A 14,272-nucleotide genomic window follows, 5' to 3' on the forward strand; every position below is an offset into this window, starting at 1 on the left:
AAAAACTTTTTATAACTTCTGTATGGCTCATAATTAATGCACAATGTACATTACAAAGTGCATTAATATGGCCATACAGAAGTGTATAGACCCACTTGCTGCCGCGGGACAACCCCTTTAAGTGAAAATAAAGATTGCCCCCAAAAGCGTACATGGCCTTTAGATGCTAAATGTGTAGGGGCAGCAAACCTTAACATTAAGTTTACAATGACTTTTGTTACAGTTTGCATATTGAATATGTTATGGATATACCGTATAAGTCCGTCATCGTCAAAATACCCAATAAACAGGGCGGAATTCACACCTTCAGTCTTTTTTTTTATTATTTTTTTTTATTTCTGAGCAAAACAAAGGAGAAGATCCAAGAACCCTCATACGTCCCCCTACATTCTGAATGGCTGAACGTACAGATTAGTTCTCAAGGCTTATTGCTTTTGTATTATACAGCAGCTGCAGAGACGCACCTTCAAAAAGACGATCAATAATATCATAAGCAGCACGGAGGTCCGACAGAGAAAATTCATAGAATTTGGTCCAGCCCTAGAAATAAAACATTTCTGGTAAATAGGAGAATACCTTTCTAGCCCTGCACCAAAAGAACAAATAAAAATGAAATATATTATATATATATTATATACACATACATAAATATATAGTATATCCAGTACCAGAGAACAGCCCTGATGACATTGGATACTCCATGGTATACTTCCTGCTAACATCTGATACACTTCAGCTGGTATTTCCCTCCATTCATCCGGCAAACATATGGCAAGTTCTCTGCATCAGCCCATCTACAATGGTGCAATGATCGTCATGATGGGGCAGCTGTGTAATGGAAGAACGTTCTATGGAGTGACGAATCACACTATTCCATCTTCAAATCAGTTAAGTACGGCAGAGGTTCCATTATGGTCTGGGGATGTTAGTGACAAGAACAATGAACACAGAGGTGTACCTTGCCATTCTAGCCAACAGGTTGTTGACAATGTGGTAATACTCTGGGAATGGTCGGCCATACTTCCAACAAGACAACGTGCCTTGTCACAAATCTAGCGCTATTTTGCCTTGGTTGAGGTTATTGATGTTCCACGATTGGACTGGCTGCACAGAGTCCCAACCTGAACCTTTTTGGGATGAACTGGAATGTCGGGTCAGAAAATATGAACAGTATCCATCTTCTTTGAGAGAACTCAACAGACATTTGCAGGATGAATGGAGGGAAATACCAGCTGAAGTGTATCAGACGTTAGTAGAAAGTATGTCATGGAGAGTATCCAATGTCCTTAAGGTCAAACGAGCCCTTACTAAGTACTAACATATGGAAATAAATACTACTTCTGATTCTTGCTCAACTTTCCGTAGAATAGTATATATCAATCTGCTCACCTCCTCCTGCCCTATAATATGATTCCTGAAGATTGGATGTCATGTTCAATCTGACAGGTTCATTTGAAGGGATCCATGTGATGGCAGCTTCCCTTTAAATGTTTTCAGTTCTCATATATGAGATATAATAGCAGGTAAGCTGAGGCTTTGCATGCATCTGTAGCCCTGGTCAATCTACATACTATAATAGACTTTATAACTAGGCGCGGTAAATCCTCCTGGGTCTCCACTCTTCACCCGCTGTGTCAGGAGCGGTCTGCAGGATAAATGAGGTTGGCTCACAATGTTAAGGTGCTAAGTAATTTATTGTCATGCGGACTCAGGATAAATTAACATGGTTGCAACTCAGAGCTAAATAGATGGATAAAAAGGCTATAATCTCCAAGGTTTAAATGTAATTGAAGTTTCATTTTCTAATGTCTATTATGCATGAGAGGCGATTTCTGAAACAAAATTACATTCATTCAAGACACACTGATGATCTATGGGGCCTCATTAATAATAAGCCTGTCCTTGTGGCCCATAGCAGCCAATCAGAGCTCAGGATTCATTTTTCTAGAGCAGATTGAGAAATGAAAGCCGAGCTCTGACTGGTTTCTACGGACAGCAAGGACAGACTTACTGTTGGATAGTTTTGATAAATGAGGGCCCATGATTGTTGCATGTCATTACTAATTAAAGCTTCATTCCATTGTGCTAACAATGCACACATGTAATAGGGTCTTTAGGCTGGTGCTGCACGGTGACTTTGGCCGCAATGCACTTCACTTGGCCATAGATTGTAGTGTTGCCCTGCTACAATGCAACCTGATGTAAAGGCCCTTTTACACGCAATGATTATTGACAAAAATTAACGGCCAAAAGTGAGCGATAATCATTACAAGTAAAAGCGGGTAGTCCTGCGCTATTTGTTCAGCACTGAGCATTAGCCGGCATAAAAACAATCGTCAGGACGTTCAAAATTCGCTCCATTTGAATGGAAATCGTTCAGTATTTTGAGAGGCTTGACGACTTGAGGGGAGTAAACAATGCACTCATTGTGTACATGCCTTACATACACAATGAGTACATCATTTGATCATCAGAATGAAAAGCAGCACTACATTTCATATCAGTGCTGCTTTTTATTCTGAAGACCAAAGAGTGCCGCCTTTTCATCCTCCTTTTCTAAATATTTGATATTCTTTGACTCAGGCTGAAGCACCTTTGAGTTGCCATACAGACTCGCGGTCAGCGGTGGTCATTCATTGGTGAGCGTCGTTTGCCTCTCTTCTAAATTTGACATTGATTACATTGTTTACTCTGCTGGGAGAAGACAATGGAATCCTGGTGGCCAGATAATCCCTCCTATAAACACACAGCAGAAGACAATGGAATCCTGGAGGCTAGATAACCCCTCGCATAGACATCTGCCCACTTGAGCAAACAACTAGTAATTTTATGCAAAAATGTTGTCAATTCGTTCAGTCATTTGAGCGATTATCTATGCATTGGAAGGGCCTTAAGATAATGCTGTCGTGTTGCAACTTGCTGAGACCAGGACTTAACAATCACAATAAGTCCAAACTTGCAGGATTTGGTGCGACATTCACTTATAATAGGTTGAGGTGTTGCTCAATAGGTTGAGCTTTGTGATGTATTTCACAGGCAGAGTTGCTGTGTAGCCCCGGTCTTCTAGAATCTGTAGCGTCTCCTCTTGGCTTACTCTGTGTGGTGTGTGAGTTCTTCTTGTCAAGCAACCAACTGATTCCTTTCTGGTTGACCACAAGTTGAGTCCATGAAGCTACATGCACTGAGGTGGTCACTAGAAGTTCTATCTACTATACAGTATAATGCCTCTTCATGCTGCACTAAAGGTCCTTTTACATAAGCTTGATTATCGGCCTGAAGTTCCACTCATTTGCCTAACAAATTGGCTGTGTAAAGAGAGCAATAATCAGCCAAACACTTGTTCGTGGGCGGATCATTCCGGAGATGTATCTCCCTATGTGAACATGGAGATGTACAGCTGGCCTATGGGGACGAATGATTGTAGCAGTGGTTGTTCGTCTCTATAAGCCCATTCTTGGCCTGTGTAAAAGAGATCGAAACGAGTGCAGCTCGACGCGTGTCGCTCAGTGCTGATTACATTAATCCGAATGCTCAGCTCATGTAAAAGGACCGTAATTAGTTTCCAGCCAGCTGTTACATCGCCAGCACTTTCACCTCTGACACCGGGGCCAGAAATGGAAGTGTAATATCCACCTTCCGCTTCCACTGATCTCAATGGGAGTGAAACCAGCAAGGGTACTTCCTCTCCCGACCCCTATGACGCAAGTCCGGCCTGCTGGAGGGGGAGATCTGATGATTGCTGGGGATCCCGAGTGGTGGGTCACCGGCGATTAACTATGGATGACCTATCCCAAGGAGAGGTCATCAATAGTTTTTGCTCAGAAAACCCCTTTAAAACTCTGCTTACGTTTCTAATTACATTTCTTTTCAAGTACCAAAAGACGCCGTTTACACTCCAGGACAGAACTGAGATCAACCTGATGGTCGGTAACAGGCGTTCACATTAGGTGGCCGAGGCGGAGGACGCCAGGCAGCAAACTGATCCAGAAGTTCAGGGAAACTGGTAGAGTCCAGGACGAACTGATAATGCCCATCCCAGCAGGGCTTCCAATCCCTAATTAAATCTCCCTTCACTCAGAAGATATTTCGGGTGGCCCTGACTTTTGAATCACCCTGCATATAAAATGAGACTATTAAAAAATAAAACTTGCTCAGCAAAATACAAGACTTATACTGATGAAAAAGTGATGGCTCTTGAAAGGAGGGGATTAAAAAAAGGACTACAGCAAAAAAGGAAAGCGTTACTAAAGACTAATAAAGGCCATTAATAAAGGCCATTTACAAAACGGCTCATTTTTCATTTAAGGTGCACTAAAGTAATAAGAAAAATACTTTCTATTTAAGGTGGAATGGAATTTTCTGGACTTGCTCACCTGAGGTATGTAGTTCCTCCTTTCTTGACACACTGCATGAAACCACGCCAGGTTGAATAAGGCTTGCGCCCGCGATGCTAGCCCGCCCTTGCCAACTTGCTCCGGCGTCCATGATTCATAAGTCCTTAATAGGTTCTTTTTCAGTCCGGGAGGTGCCTGAAAAATAGCAATTAGCATTTAGCTAAAGAAACTGAAGCAATTCCTGCTCACCTCTCTATTTGATATATGCAATAACCATAAGGCAGACATCATTTCCCGATTCACTCCTCCCTACCAGATGCCAATCATGCGGGTCTTACTAACAGTTACGGGACTTGGGTGCACGAATTAGAGTGCTAATCAACCAAATCACAAGTCATTATATGCGTTTCTTAGAGCAGCGAGGCGGAAACTATCATATGAACCCTTCTGGATGATACGGTACTCGGACCGGGCTCTATTAAAACCTGCAAATACAAAACGGTACACTGTTCCAGCAGTCCAGCTGCTCGCAGTGTGATGGTGGCAACTTGCCATTAGGCCGCTTTCACACGGGAGACTCGATATCGCCGACAAGAAAATCGCAGTCATATCGCATCTGACTGCGACAATATCGCGATTCTGTGTCACTACAAAGTCGCACATGACGCTATAAAGTCACGTAACTTTGTAGCGCTCTATTGCCGGGATTTTCGGGGTGGGAGTTTGAAATCTAAGCCTTACCCCGAATAATAAGCCTTATCTGCATAAACAAAAATAAGTAATATATCACCTATCAGGCGCTGTCCGCTCTGGCACACTTCATCTCTGCAGCTCCGACACACTATTCTGTAGTCTTCAGGCAGCCCTTCCTGGATTGGAGGTTTAAAATCCCCGCCTTCAGGAAGCGCTGGCTGTGACTGGTTCATTGAGTGCTGGCTCTGATTGGCTGAGCCACGACCCTCGAGAACATTGCTCATGTGAAAGAACCCATTGGAAAGCACGGGCTTTATATACATGCGATTAGTAGCACTGTCGCATTGCGAGAAAATCACAGGATTTTGACGCCCGTGTGAAAGCAGCCTTATGAAAACACACCAGATATTTCCAACAGCACCAGAAAGGTCTTTTTAGAGAGATCTGATTTTAAATAAATAAGGCATAAAGGGTCCGCCTCAAGTCAACCTCTTCTCTAAATACAGCCGCAAGTTTGGCTCTAAAACAGATTCCGTCATCTACATAAAGCACTATAAGCTAAGCTTGTGGGCTGAAAGCAAGTGACGTCCAAGGATGTACGCTGTATACTTACCTTCCTCATCGTTCGCCCCACCAGCGTGAGCGCTGAAAGCTGCCGCTGAACACATTGAGCGGTGCACTGTTAAGTAGTCCGCCCATTACGATATTAGAATGGTCGAACTACTTAGTGCGCCATCTAATGCGCGGCTTTCAACGCTCACATACAGGTCATGTGCTTTCAGCCCTAAGTAGGGATGAAAGTAGGTGACCTATTCCTTTTAACCCCTTAAGGACCAGGTTGTTTTGTACCCTAAGGACCAGACACTTTTTAGGGATTTTACCCATGTGGCGGTTTTACTGCTCCATTTTTTTCCTTTAGCTACCAAAATTATTTTTGCTGCGTTTTTTTTCCCGTGACATATAGGACTATTTTTTAAATATCTTTTTCACTGACTTTTTTTTCCGTTTTTTTTGTTTTATTGGGGATAAAATGCTAAAAAAAAATGATTTTTTTTTACATTTATAGTTTTTTTAAAAATTATTTTTATATTTACACTAAAATAAAGTATGGAAATGAGTTCTTCTATTTATTTCGGACGTTTTGATGTATAGTATGTATGGTTTTGGTTTACAGGGCGCATACGGCGACGGTTTTTGTTGGCGTCTGCTTTGTGTTATTCTCTTTCTTTTTTATGTATTGTTGTTTTATTCTGTTATTTTGTTTTACTTATTTATGTAATTGTGTTTTTTACTATCTATGTCCCCCATTACGTCATATAAGACCTCTGAGGGACATTCACTTTTTTTTTTCTTTATTTGACACTTTCCCACTATAGCTAGGGCGTCCATAGGATCCCCAGTTACATGGGAAAGCAACCCCTGTGGTCACATTAGTCACCTGCAGAGCTGCCAGGGTCTAGATCTGACCCTCCAGCTCTGCATAGCAGGGAAATCCCAGGAGGTCACATGACCCCCCGAGGCTCCCGTAGTGAAAGTACATGTTACTTTCACTTTCCCCATACAGTGCTCATTGAGCACTGTATATCGGGGAAGCAGAAGGCAGGAAGGGTTAAAAACCCCTCCTGCCTTCTGCTCCGGGTTATCAGCTGTTACTAACAGCTGATAAACTGTTCCTGCCTCTGACTTTCTCCAGTGCCCGCTGATCCAGCATCCTCTGCCGAGAAATCACCAGGGCGAACGCAACGATGCCCACAAACATAACACCCACTTCTCCATGGGGGCGGAGCGACGGCTCTTATACTCAATCTATATATGCAAGTGTGACTCTTTGCATACATTGTGCGCGTAATACGCAATTAAATTACGCCCGTGCGAGCCCGGCCTTCGTAGTAGAGGGAGACCCTTTCTTATGACTCTGTACTGGGCCGTTCCTCTGTTACGCCTCCTGAATATTTTTGAATGAATTGAGAACCATTCCTCTTATTAAAGGGGTGTGTCTCTACAGTCAACACTGATTGGACAAGCTGTGCACAGACTCCCCAGCACTTCTAGGAGGAGTAACAGAGGAACGGCACCGAGTTATTACAAAAGATACCCCTGAATTGTAGTTGCATGAAAAATACAAGTACAGAGGTGTCCATACACTGTGTGCTTAGTGTGGTCACCTAGTGGTTGCGATGTGAACTGGCTTGATAGAGCCGGCACTGCGGTATGGGACATGCCGGAGAGGCCCCCCAACAACAGAGCGGCCAGTAATATACAGTAAGAATACCCTGTCAGACATCTTCTGACATCTGAGCTGTACAGCCTTCAATCAGAATGTCTTTAGACATCAGACAGTGGATTGGAAAGGGTTAAAGGCTATGAACACCTTTGGGGGAAAGTTGGTTTTTTTTTCACTTTCGCACTGAAAATCATATTTGCAATTTAAAAAAATGCATAATTTTGGTTCTGCAGCTTCTACATATCCCTGTATATAGAAACTGCAGACTGAGACTCAATAGAAGACACATCTGTGAAGCTGGACTGACGGCTTAGATTTGCTTCTGCGCTCTCCTCTTCTGTACCTTTTTATCAGCTAATTTATGACCACAACCAACTTTATTTTAGCTGTGGTTATAAAGTAGCTGATGAGAAGGTGCAGGAGAGAAGACATAGGGGATTCAAACCTTGAAAGCTGCAGAATCTTTCATTATACAGTGGTATTATATATAGGACTGAGCAGCCCGGTCATCTGTCAGCTGAGACATTATACAAGAAGAGAATGATCAAAAACACCAAAAAGCCTGAATCTGCTGAGATGTAACACAAGTTGCAGATTGCTCCAGTCCAGAAGAAACCCTGTGACAGGACTTGGGATAGTTCATGCATGAAAACCAATGTGTCAGGTGTAATGCCGCTGTGTGAAGAAGAGAGGGCTGAACTCCTCACCAAAGTTAGAAAGGGTTTAATAGGCATTACTTCTCCCCATGGTGATGCAAGCCACTACACGGCTTAAAGGGGGATGCTGGAGACTGGGCAAAAAAAACTTTCAAAACTTCTCTAAAGTTTCCCCTTATTGCCATTATTCCAACCTTCCATCTAAATTGTCAAACTGCACTCCCGTACCTTTTTTTGCTGACTGGCCCCCCACCGCTTCAAATTTCCACATTATTTAAAATTGGAGCAGGGAATGCAAAAACAGCATCTCCCACAATGCCCCAGTGCCAGTTATGGATGAGTGCGCACCCACAGCTGTACCAATTGTGCTGTCATCGCGGAATGTGAAGGCACTGAGCATGCCCGACCAGGAAAACAGCGCAGCCGACGGGACGTACCACTGGTTACCAATGGAGAACTGAGCAGGGGAGACCACAGGGAATCTCTGCAGCTTTGTAAAACAGGTTATAACTAGGGATGAGCAAGTATATTCGCTAAAGCACTACTCGCTCGAGCAATGTGCTTTAGCCGAGTATCTCCCTGCTCGTCCCTGAAGATTCGGGAGCCGCCGCAGCTGACAGGTGAGTTGCGGCAGGGAGCAGGGGAGAGCGGGCAGGAGAGAGAGATCTCCCCTCCGTTCCTCCCCGCTCTCCCCCGCCGCTCCCGAATCTTTAAGGACGAGCGGGGAGATACTCGTCTAAAGCACATTACTCGGACGAGTAGTGCCTTAGCGAGTATACTCGCTCATCCCTAGTTATGATATTGCAGAGCTACATGTTATCGCCTGATGAAGCAGAGAACGCTCACTTTGAATTGCCTGAATACCCCCCCTTTTAAGGCAGCAGTTTGGATAACTATTCCTTTAAGAAATACAATAGTAATTAACAAAGACTGAGATAATACTAATGATGGCAGACAGATCTGGTAGTAATCAGGTCATAAACACCATAAACTGATTATTATCAGGGTAATGTTTGTAATCAGAATTATTAGACTTTTTATTTGTTCTACTTTTTGCCAGAAGTTAAGATGGAGTTCAATCTATTTCTTGCGGTTCAGAAAGGTCATCTGTCCGATATCCATAGTCAATATGGTCGGACAATGCTGAATATGTTACAAATGTGATCAGCAGCACTTCTCCGACTACCGGCCGTACACTGTGCATTAGTATACATCATTAGTCTGAGACACTACACCTGCTTGGATTGATCGGTGCCGGCCAGTCACATCAGCATGTAGTGTCTTAGACTACCGATGCATACTAATGCACAGTGTGCATCAGGTAGTTAGAGAAGTGGTTCGGCCATCTTTGTTTATCCAACACTAGAAGGTCTCCTTAGCATCTTCTCCTCTCTATAGCTGAAGCTAAAACCTTTAAACACCAAACTACTTCTGTTTCTGCCGTCTACTAGATTACCGAATCCTAATAGTCCATCTATTGGGCAGGCTTGGGGTCATACTTGACTCTGATCTTTCCTTCGCTCCCTATACTCAATCTCTTGCTCGCTGGTGTCACCTGCAGCTCAGAAACATCTCCAGAATCCACCCCTTTCTTACTGTGAAGACATCAAAAACTCTTAGGCCCAAGAGCAAGTTGTGCCCGAGACTCTAGTGTGGAGCTCACATTGGATAGCACATGGACACGGACCTGTGTGCTGTCAGATACCCTCGGGCAGTGGACAACCGTGAACCTGACTAGAACAGGTCAAGCTGCCATTCATTTCATGCCAATTATTGGTCCATGTGAAAAAGAAAAAAAACACTCATGTGAATAGCCTAATTGTCTATAATAGGTCCGACTGCCGTCCGCGAAATACACAGACAGAACCCGGACAGGAAAATGGCCCGTGTCAGCGAGTCCTTATTGTCGCCCGGATTCATATTCTCCCTAACATATGTAACTACTACTGAATGGGCTTCCCCTCACTAAACTCTTCCCTCTCCAATCCATCCTGAAGTAGCAGCCAGTCGCTACGCTGCCGCCTCCACTCCTTCTTGACCTATGTGTGTGGAGGAATAAAGGAAGAAGTTTTACTGCATTACTGTCTGCTGCCACAGAATTTTCCTTCTTGACTCCACCGGGCGCCAGTCACTACACTGCCGCCCCCACCCGGCGCCAGTCACTACACTGCCGCCCCCACCCGGCGCCAGTCACTAGACTGCTGCCTCCACCCCATGCCAGTCACTATACTGCTGCCTCCACCCCGTGCCAGTCACTACACATATGCATCCAATCTGTGCCAGTTACTACACTGCTGCCTCCACCCCGTGCCAGTCACTACACATATGCATCCAACCTGTGCCAGTCACTACACATATGCATCCAACCTGTGCCAGTCACTACACTCTCCTACGCGAGTAGAATTTCAAAAAAAAAATTTTTACAACTAGGGATGATTTTCAGGGAAGGGCTAATATTTCAAGCCCTTCCCCGATAATTATCGCCGCGGGGGTTGCCTCTAATCTACTGCTTTCAATGGGGCCGCAGCAGTGCTGATTCCACTGAAAGCAATGGGATAGCATCACGGACTTCTGTCACAGCTGTGCCCCTGCGATGATGAAGGATTCCTCTGCCATAGCTGTCACAGCTATGGCAGAAGTCTGTGATGTACTCCCTATGTTTTCAATGGGGTCCGCACTGCTGCCGCCGGCCTCATTGAGAACAACGAGCAATATCGCAGCGTTTTCTCTGCGCTGTGAGGCAATCACATCTCTAGAAAAATTATTGCTATTGGGTAGGCACCCTTAGGCCGGGTTCACAGAGGGCGGATTTGCCGCAGAAATTCAGTCCGGAATTTCGCCGCGGCCACTAATGCCGGGATTAGCCAGCCATGTGGACGACATTTCTCAGAAATCTCGTCCACACGGGACGGCAAATCCGCTGTGGTTAATCCGGCAGAAACCGCCGCTGCAGCACGGATTTGCCGACCGCAGCATGTTCATTTTTTTTCTCCGCTGCGAGCCTTGCTCTCCTCTATGGGAGCGCCGGCCGCAGCAGAAAAGCGAGTGGCCGGGCCGCTTCAAAACCGCTGTGGGTTTTGAAGCAGCGGTTCTCCCGCCGGAAATGTTGCGGTTTTTCGCTGCGGCCAAACCACAACATTTCTGTCGGGAATCCGCCCCGTGTGACCGTGGCCTTATTGTTCCCATTTTTACTGCTGTATATAATCTCCAGTTGAGTCTGACCTGCACTATATACATATTATTACACTTCTGCATATTACATCCTTTATGTTCATACGATGCTTACGGCGTTCCCCTTGTATATTGGTACACTTGGCTCCTGCTGATAACTTTTACTTTAGTTTCCATATCTGGAGGTGACAGAAGTGGAGAGTCACCGGCTGCATCCAAATTGTAGGCTAGTTTAGGTTCCCCGTATATTTTGGCGCGGCAGGTTTGTCTGCTCCTCGTCCGCGGCGCACTGGGCAGCGGAGACGTAATTCTCACAATACATTTTATTTGCCCGCTCTGAAGTGAATACAATTACAGGCTTTTTACTAAAGCCATAAGAAGTGTCTGCGCTGGAAAGCTGCAATTTGTCAGAAATACAGTACAATACTTAAGAAAAAGCAAAGCCCTTGATTTACTAGAAATTAACCGTATTTTGTGCCCTGAATGGATGGCGGTTACGTAAGAGACACATTTATAAACACTTAGCAGCTGGAAGTAAAGCAGGCAGCTGCTTCGCACCGCCGCGCGCCTCTCAGCCTGATTTTCTAGTGGTTGCGTCTTTCTTCGGAGATCTCAGATGTGCGACTCCTCCGGAGCGGGCGGCTATTGAGGACTGGAGAGCGGGCGGAGATTAAGGGCTTCTGTGGGTGCGTAATATAAGGGAATATCAACTAAAACTATGAAAAACACAAATCCGTGCTGTAAAGGGAGCAGATCGATGGTCTGTATTCAGAGCGCACACTATCCGACCGGACATGAACTACGGCGCCCTGGAGGCGGTGCAGATTTTTTTTCTTCACGGTTTTTAGATAGGAATTAGAAGGATGCGTTTCTGCGAAATTAGAAATCCTGCACAATTAGGTCGGGCTCAAACGACTGTATGGTAAAGCACTGCATAAAGAACGCCGCGTGTTACCAGCGCGTGGACTTGCGTATTATGTACCATGTACTGCGTTTTCATACGTACTCGGCGAACAATAGGGATCTATCGCACGTAATATGCAGTAAAATAGAACTTGCTGCGGTTTTTTATGCGCGTATTATACACAATATAGCGCCAAACAAAATCCACACACAGGGCAAGAGAAAATTTCCCTAGACACCATACTGGAAAGAATACGACGTAGGAAATGTACGCTGGGTGGTGCTGGACAGATAGGGGGTGTTCATATTTTCCTGATGGGCGGGAGCACAGTGACCCCCGCACTCTTCATAGTCACTGGTTATATGGACTTGATCTGTTTGCGCACTTTCTCCAGTGCCCGCTGATCCAGCATCCTCTGCCGAGAAATCACCAGGGCGAGCGCAACGATGCCCACAAACATAACACCCACTTCTCCATGGGGGCGGGGCGACGGCTCTTATACTCAATCTGTATATGCAAGTGTGACTCTTTGCATACATTGTGCGCGTAATACGCAATTAAATTACGCCCGTGCGAGCCCGGCCTTCGTAGTAGAGGGAGACCCTTTCTTATGACTCTGTACTGGGCCGCTCCTCTGTTACGCCTCCTGAATATTTTTGAATGAATTGGAAACCATTCCTCTTGTTAAAGGGGTGTGTCTCTACAGTCAACACTGATTGGACAAGCTGTGCACGGACTCCCCAGCACTTCTAAGAGGAGTAATAGAGGAACGGCACCGAGTTATTACAAAAGATGCCCCTGAATTGTAGTTGCATGAAAAATACAAGTACGGAGGTGTCCATACACTGTGTGCCTAGTATGGTCACCTAGTGGCTGTGATGTGAACTGCAGACTGTTACGGGTTGTGCTATCATGTCGTATTACTGTCCTGGATTGATTTCAGGAGAAATTGGAGTCCTTAACTAAGTTAGAGGCAGGGTGAACACGCCAGTATTTACTAGAATAGTCACACCAGGTGCTCTTTAACTTCTACCATCAAAAGTATTTTGGGAAGGTAAACCTGTAACTAGCCAAGACCTTTAGACCACATACAGCCATATGCGTGCTGCGCCTCGACCCTTCCGTGTGCTGTCCGATCCCCACGGACCCTGCATTGCCTATTCCTATTCATATAAACAGACTAGTAATTATTAAGTACCAGTGTTTCTAATGGCACAATGCGTCACACAGCTGTGCTTACATCCACGTCACACACACAGCACCGCTACATACATTGTTGATCCCATACAACAGGGATCAAACGCAGCACAGCACTGCAGATGAAGGACCTGCGACGACGTCACCGTCATGCTTCGCCCCTGATGACAATACAGTCATCAATGGTCCCGCATCCTTGTGTAGATTACAGGCAGACCACAAACCCCGCAGTCTCAGTTGCTATGGAATACTAACACCTAGCCGGACAGCAGCCGTGTGCGTACAGGACCTGTGATGATGCCACAGTCATGTGATCAGGGGCGGAGCATGTAACTCCCTCATTGGGGGGGGAAGCCGTGTGAATGGTACCTTAGAGAAATGTACAGAAATGCACGTTTAGGTGCAATTTTTTGCAGAATATCACCTTTTCTTATCTCTTTATTAGAACATGGCTACCTCTCAAATAAATCTTGCACAATATATGTATATTAAGAAATAGCAATATTCACAAAATCATGGGACTAAGATTTACCGAGAATCGAACATCACACAAATAATACAGAAAGAACTTCAAGGGCTCGTTCACTCGGCTGTATTTATGCAGCAGAATTCCAATAGGTTCGCTCACGTCTGCATATTTTTCCCGCAACTTTCTGTTACATGAAAAAATCCGTGGCATGTCCTATTTTGGTGCATGTAACGCGCTGGAAGAGGCCATTGAAGTCAATGGACCTGTGTAACTACACAGTGAATACGCAAAAAGCCCGTGTATTCACTGCACATTTGCACATCTAAACAACGGTCCCTTCTGCGGTTAATTTTGCGCACGTAAACATTCTGCGTTCCTAGGCTCACAAAACATGCAGAGGCCTGAAATACACGGGGGAAAGGGAGTTTTTGGTTGTGTAAACATGCTGCGTCCAATATGTATCCGGCTGTGTGAATGAACTATAAGGTACATGTAAATATGTTCAACTACTGCCAAATGAAGTGCGGACAGGAGTGGTAACTAACAGTAGCGTAAAGCCATTAAAAATAAATGAAAAATATGTAAAAACAGAATTAGGGAGTATCGAGGCCTCTTCTCCGGCAT

At 44.9% G+C, this 14,272-nt stretch overlaps 1 protein-coding gene across 3 annotated transcripts in view; it reads right to left on the reverse strand.

Annotated features, from left to right (window-relative positions):
- The window catches only part of DYNC2H1 (dynein cytoplasmic 2 heavy chain 1), a 413,010-nt gene that overhangs the window by 159,305 nt on the left and 239,433 nt on the right, over positions 1-14,272 (reverse strand). For all 3 annotated transcript variants that reach the window (XM_066586361.1, XM_066586352.1, XM_066586344.1), the window contains exons 79-80: positions 4,374-4,529; positions 465-540 (exon numbers count right to left, since the gene is read on the reverse strand). In XM_066586361.1, the coding sequence (XP_066442458.1) occupies positions 465-540; positions 4,374-4,529 (232 nt within the window). The remainder of the gene's footprint in view (positions 1-464; positions 541-4,373; positions 4,530-14,272) is intronic.

The sequence above is a fragment of the Eleutherodactylus coqui genome, chromosome 1, assembly GCF_035609145.1.
Source record: "Eleutherodactylus coqui strain aEleCoq1 chromosome 1, aEleCoq1.hap1, whole genome shotgun sequence".
Taxonomy (NCBI): Eukaryota; Metazoa; Chordata; class Amphibia; order Anura; family Eleutherodactylidae; genus Eleutherodactylus; species Eleutherodactylus coqui.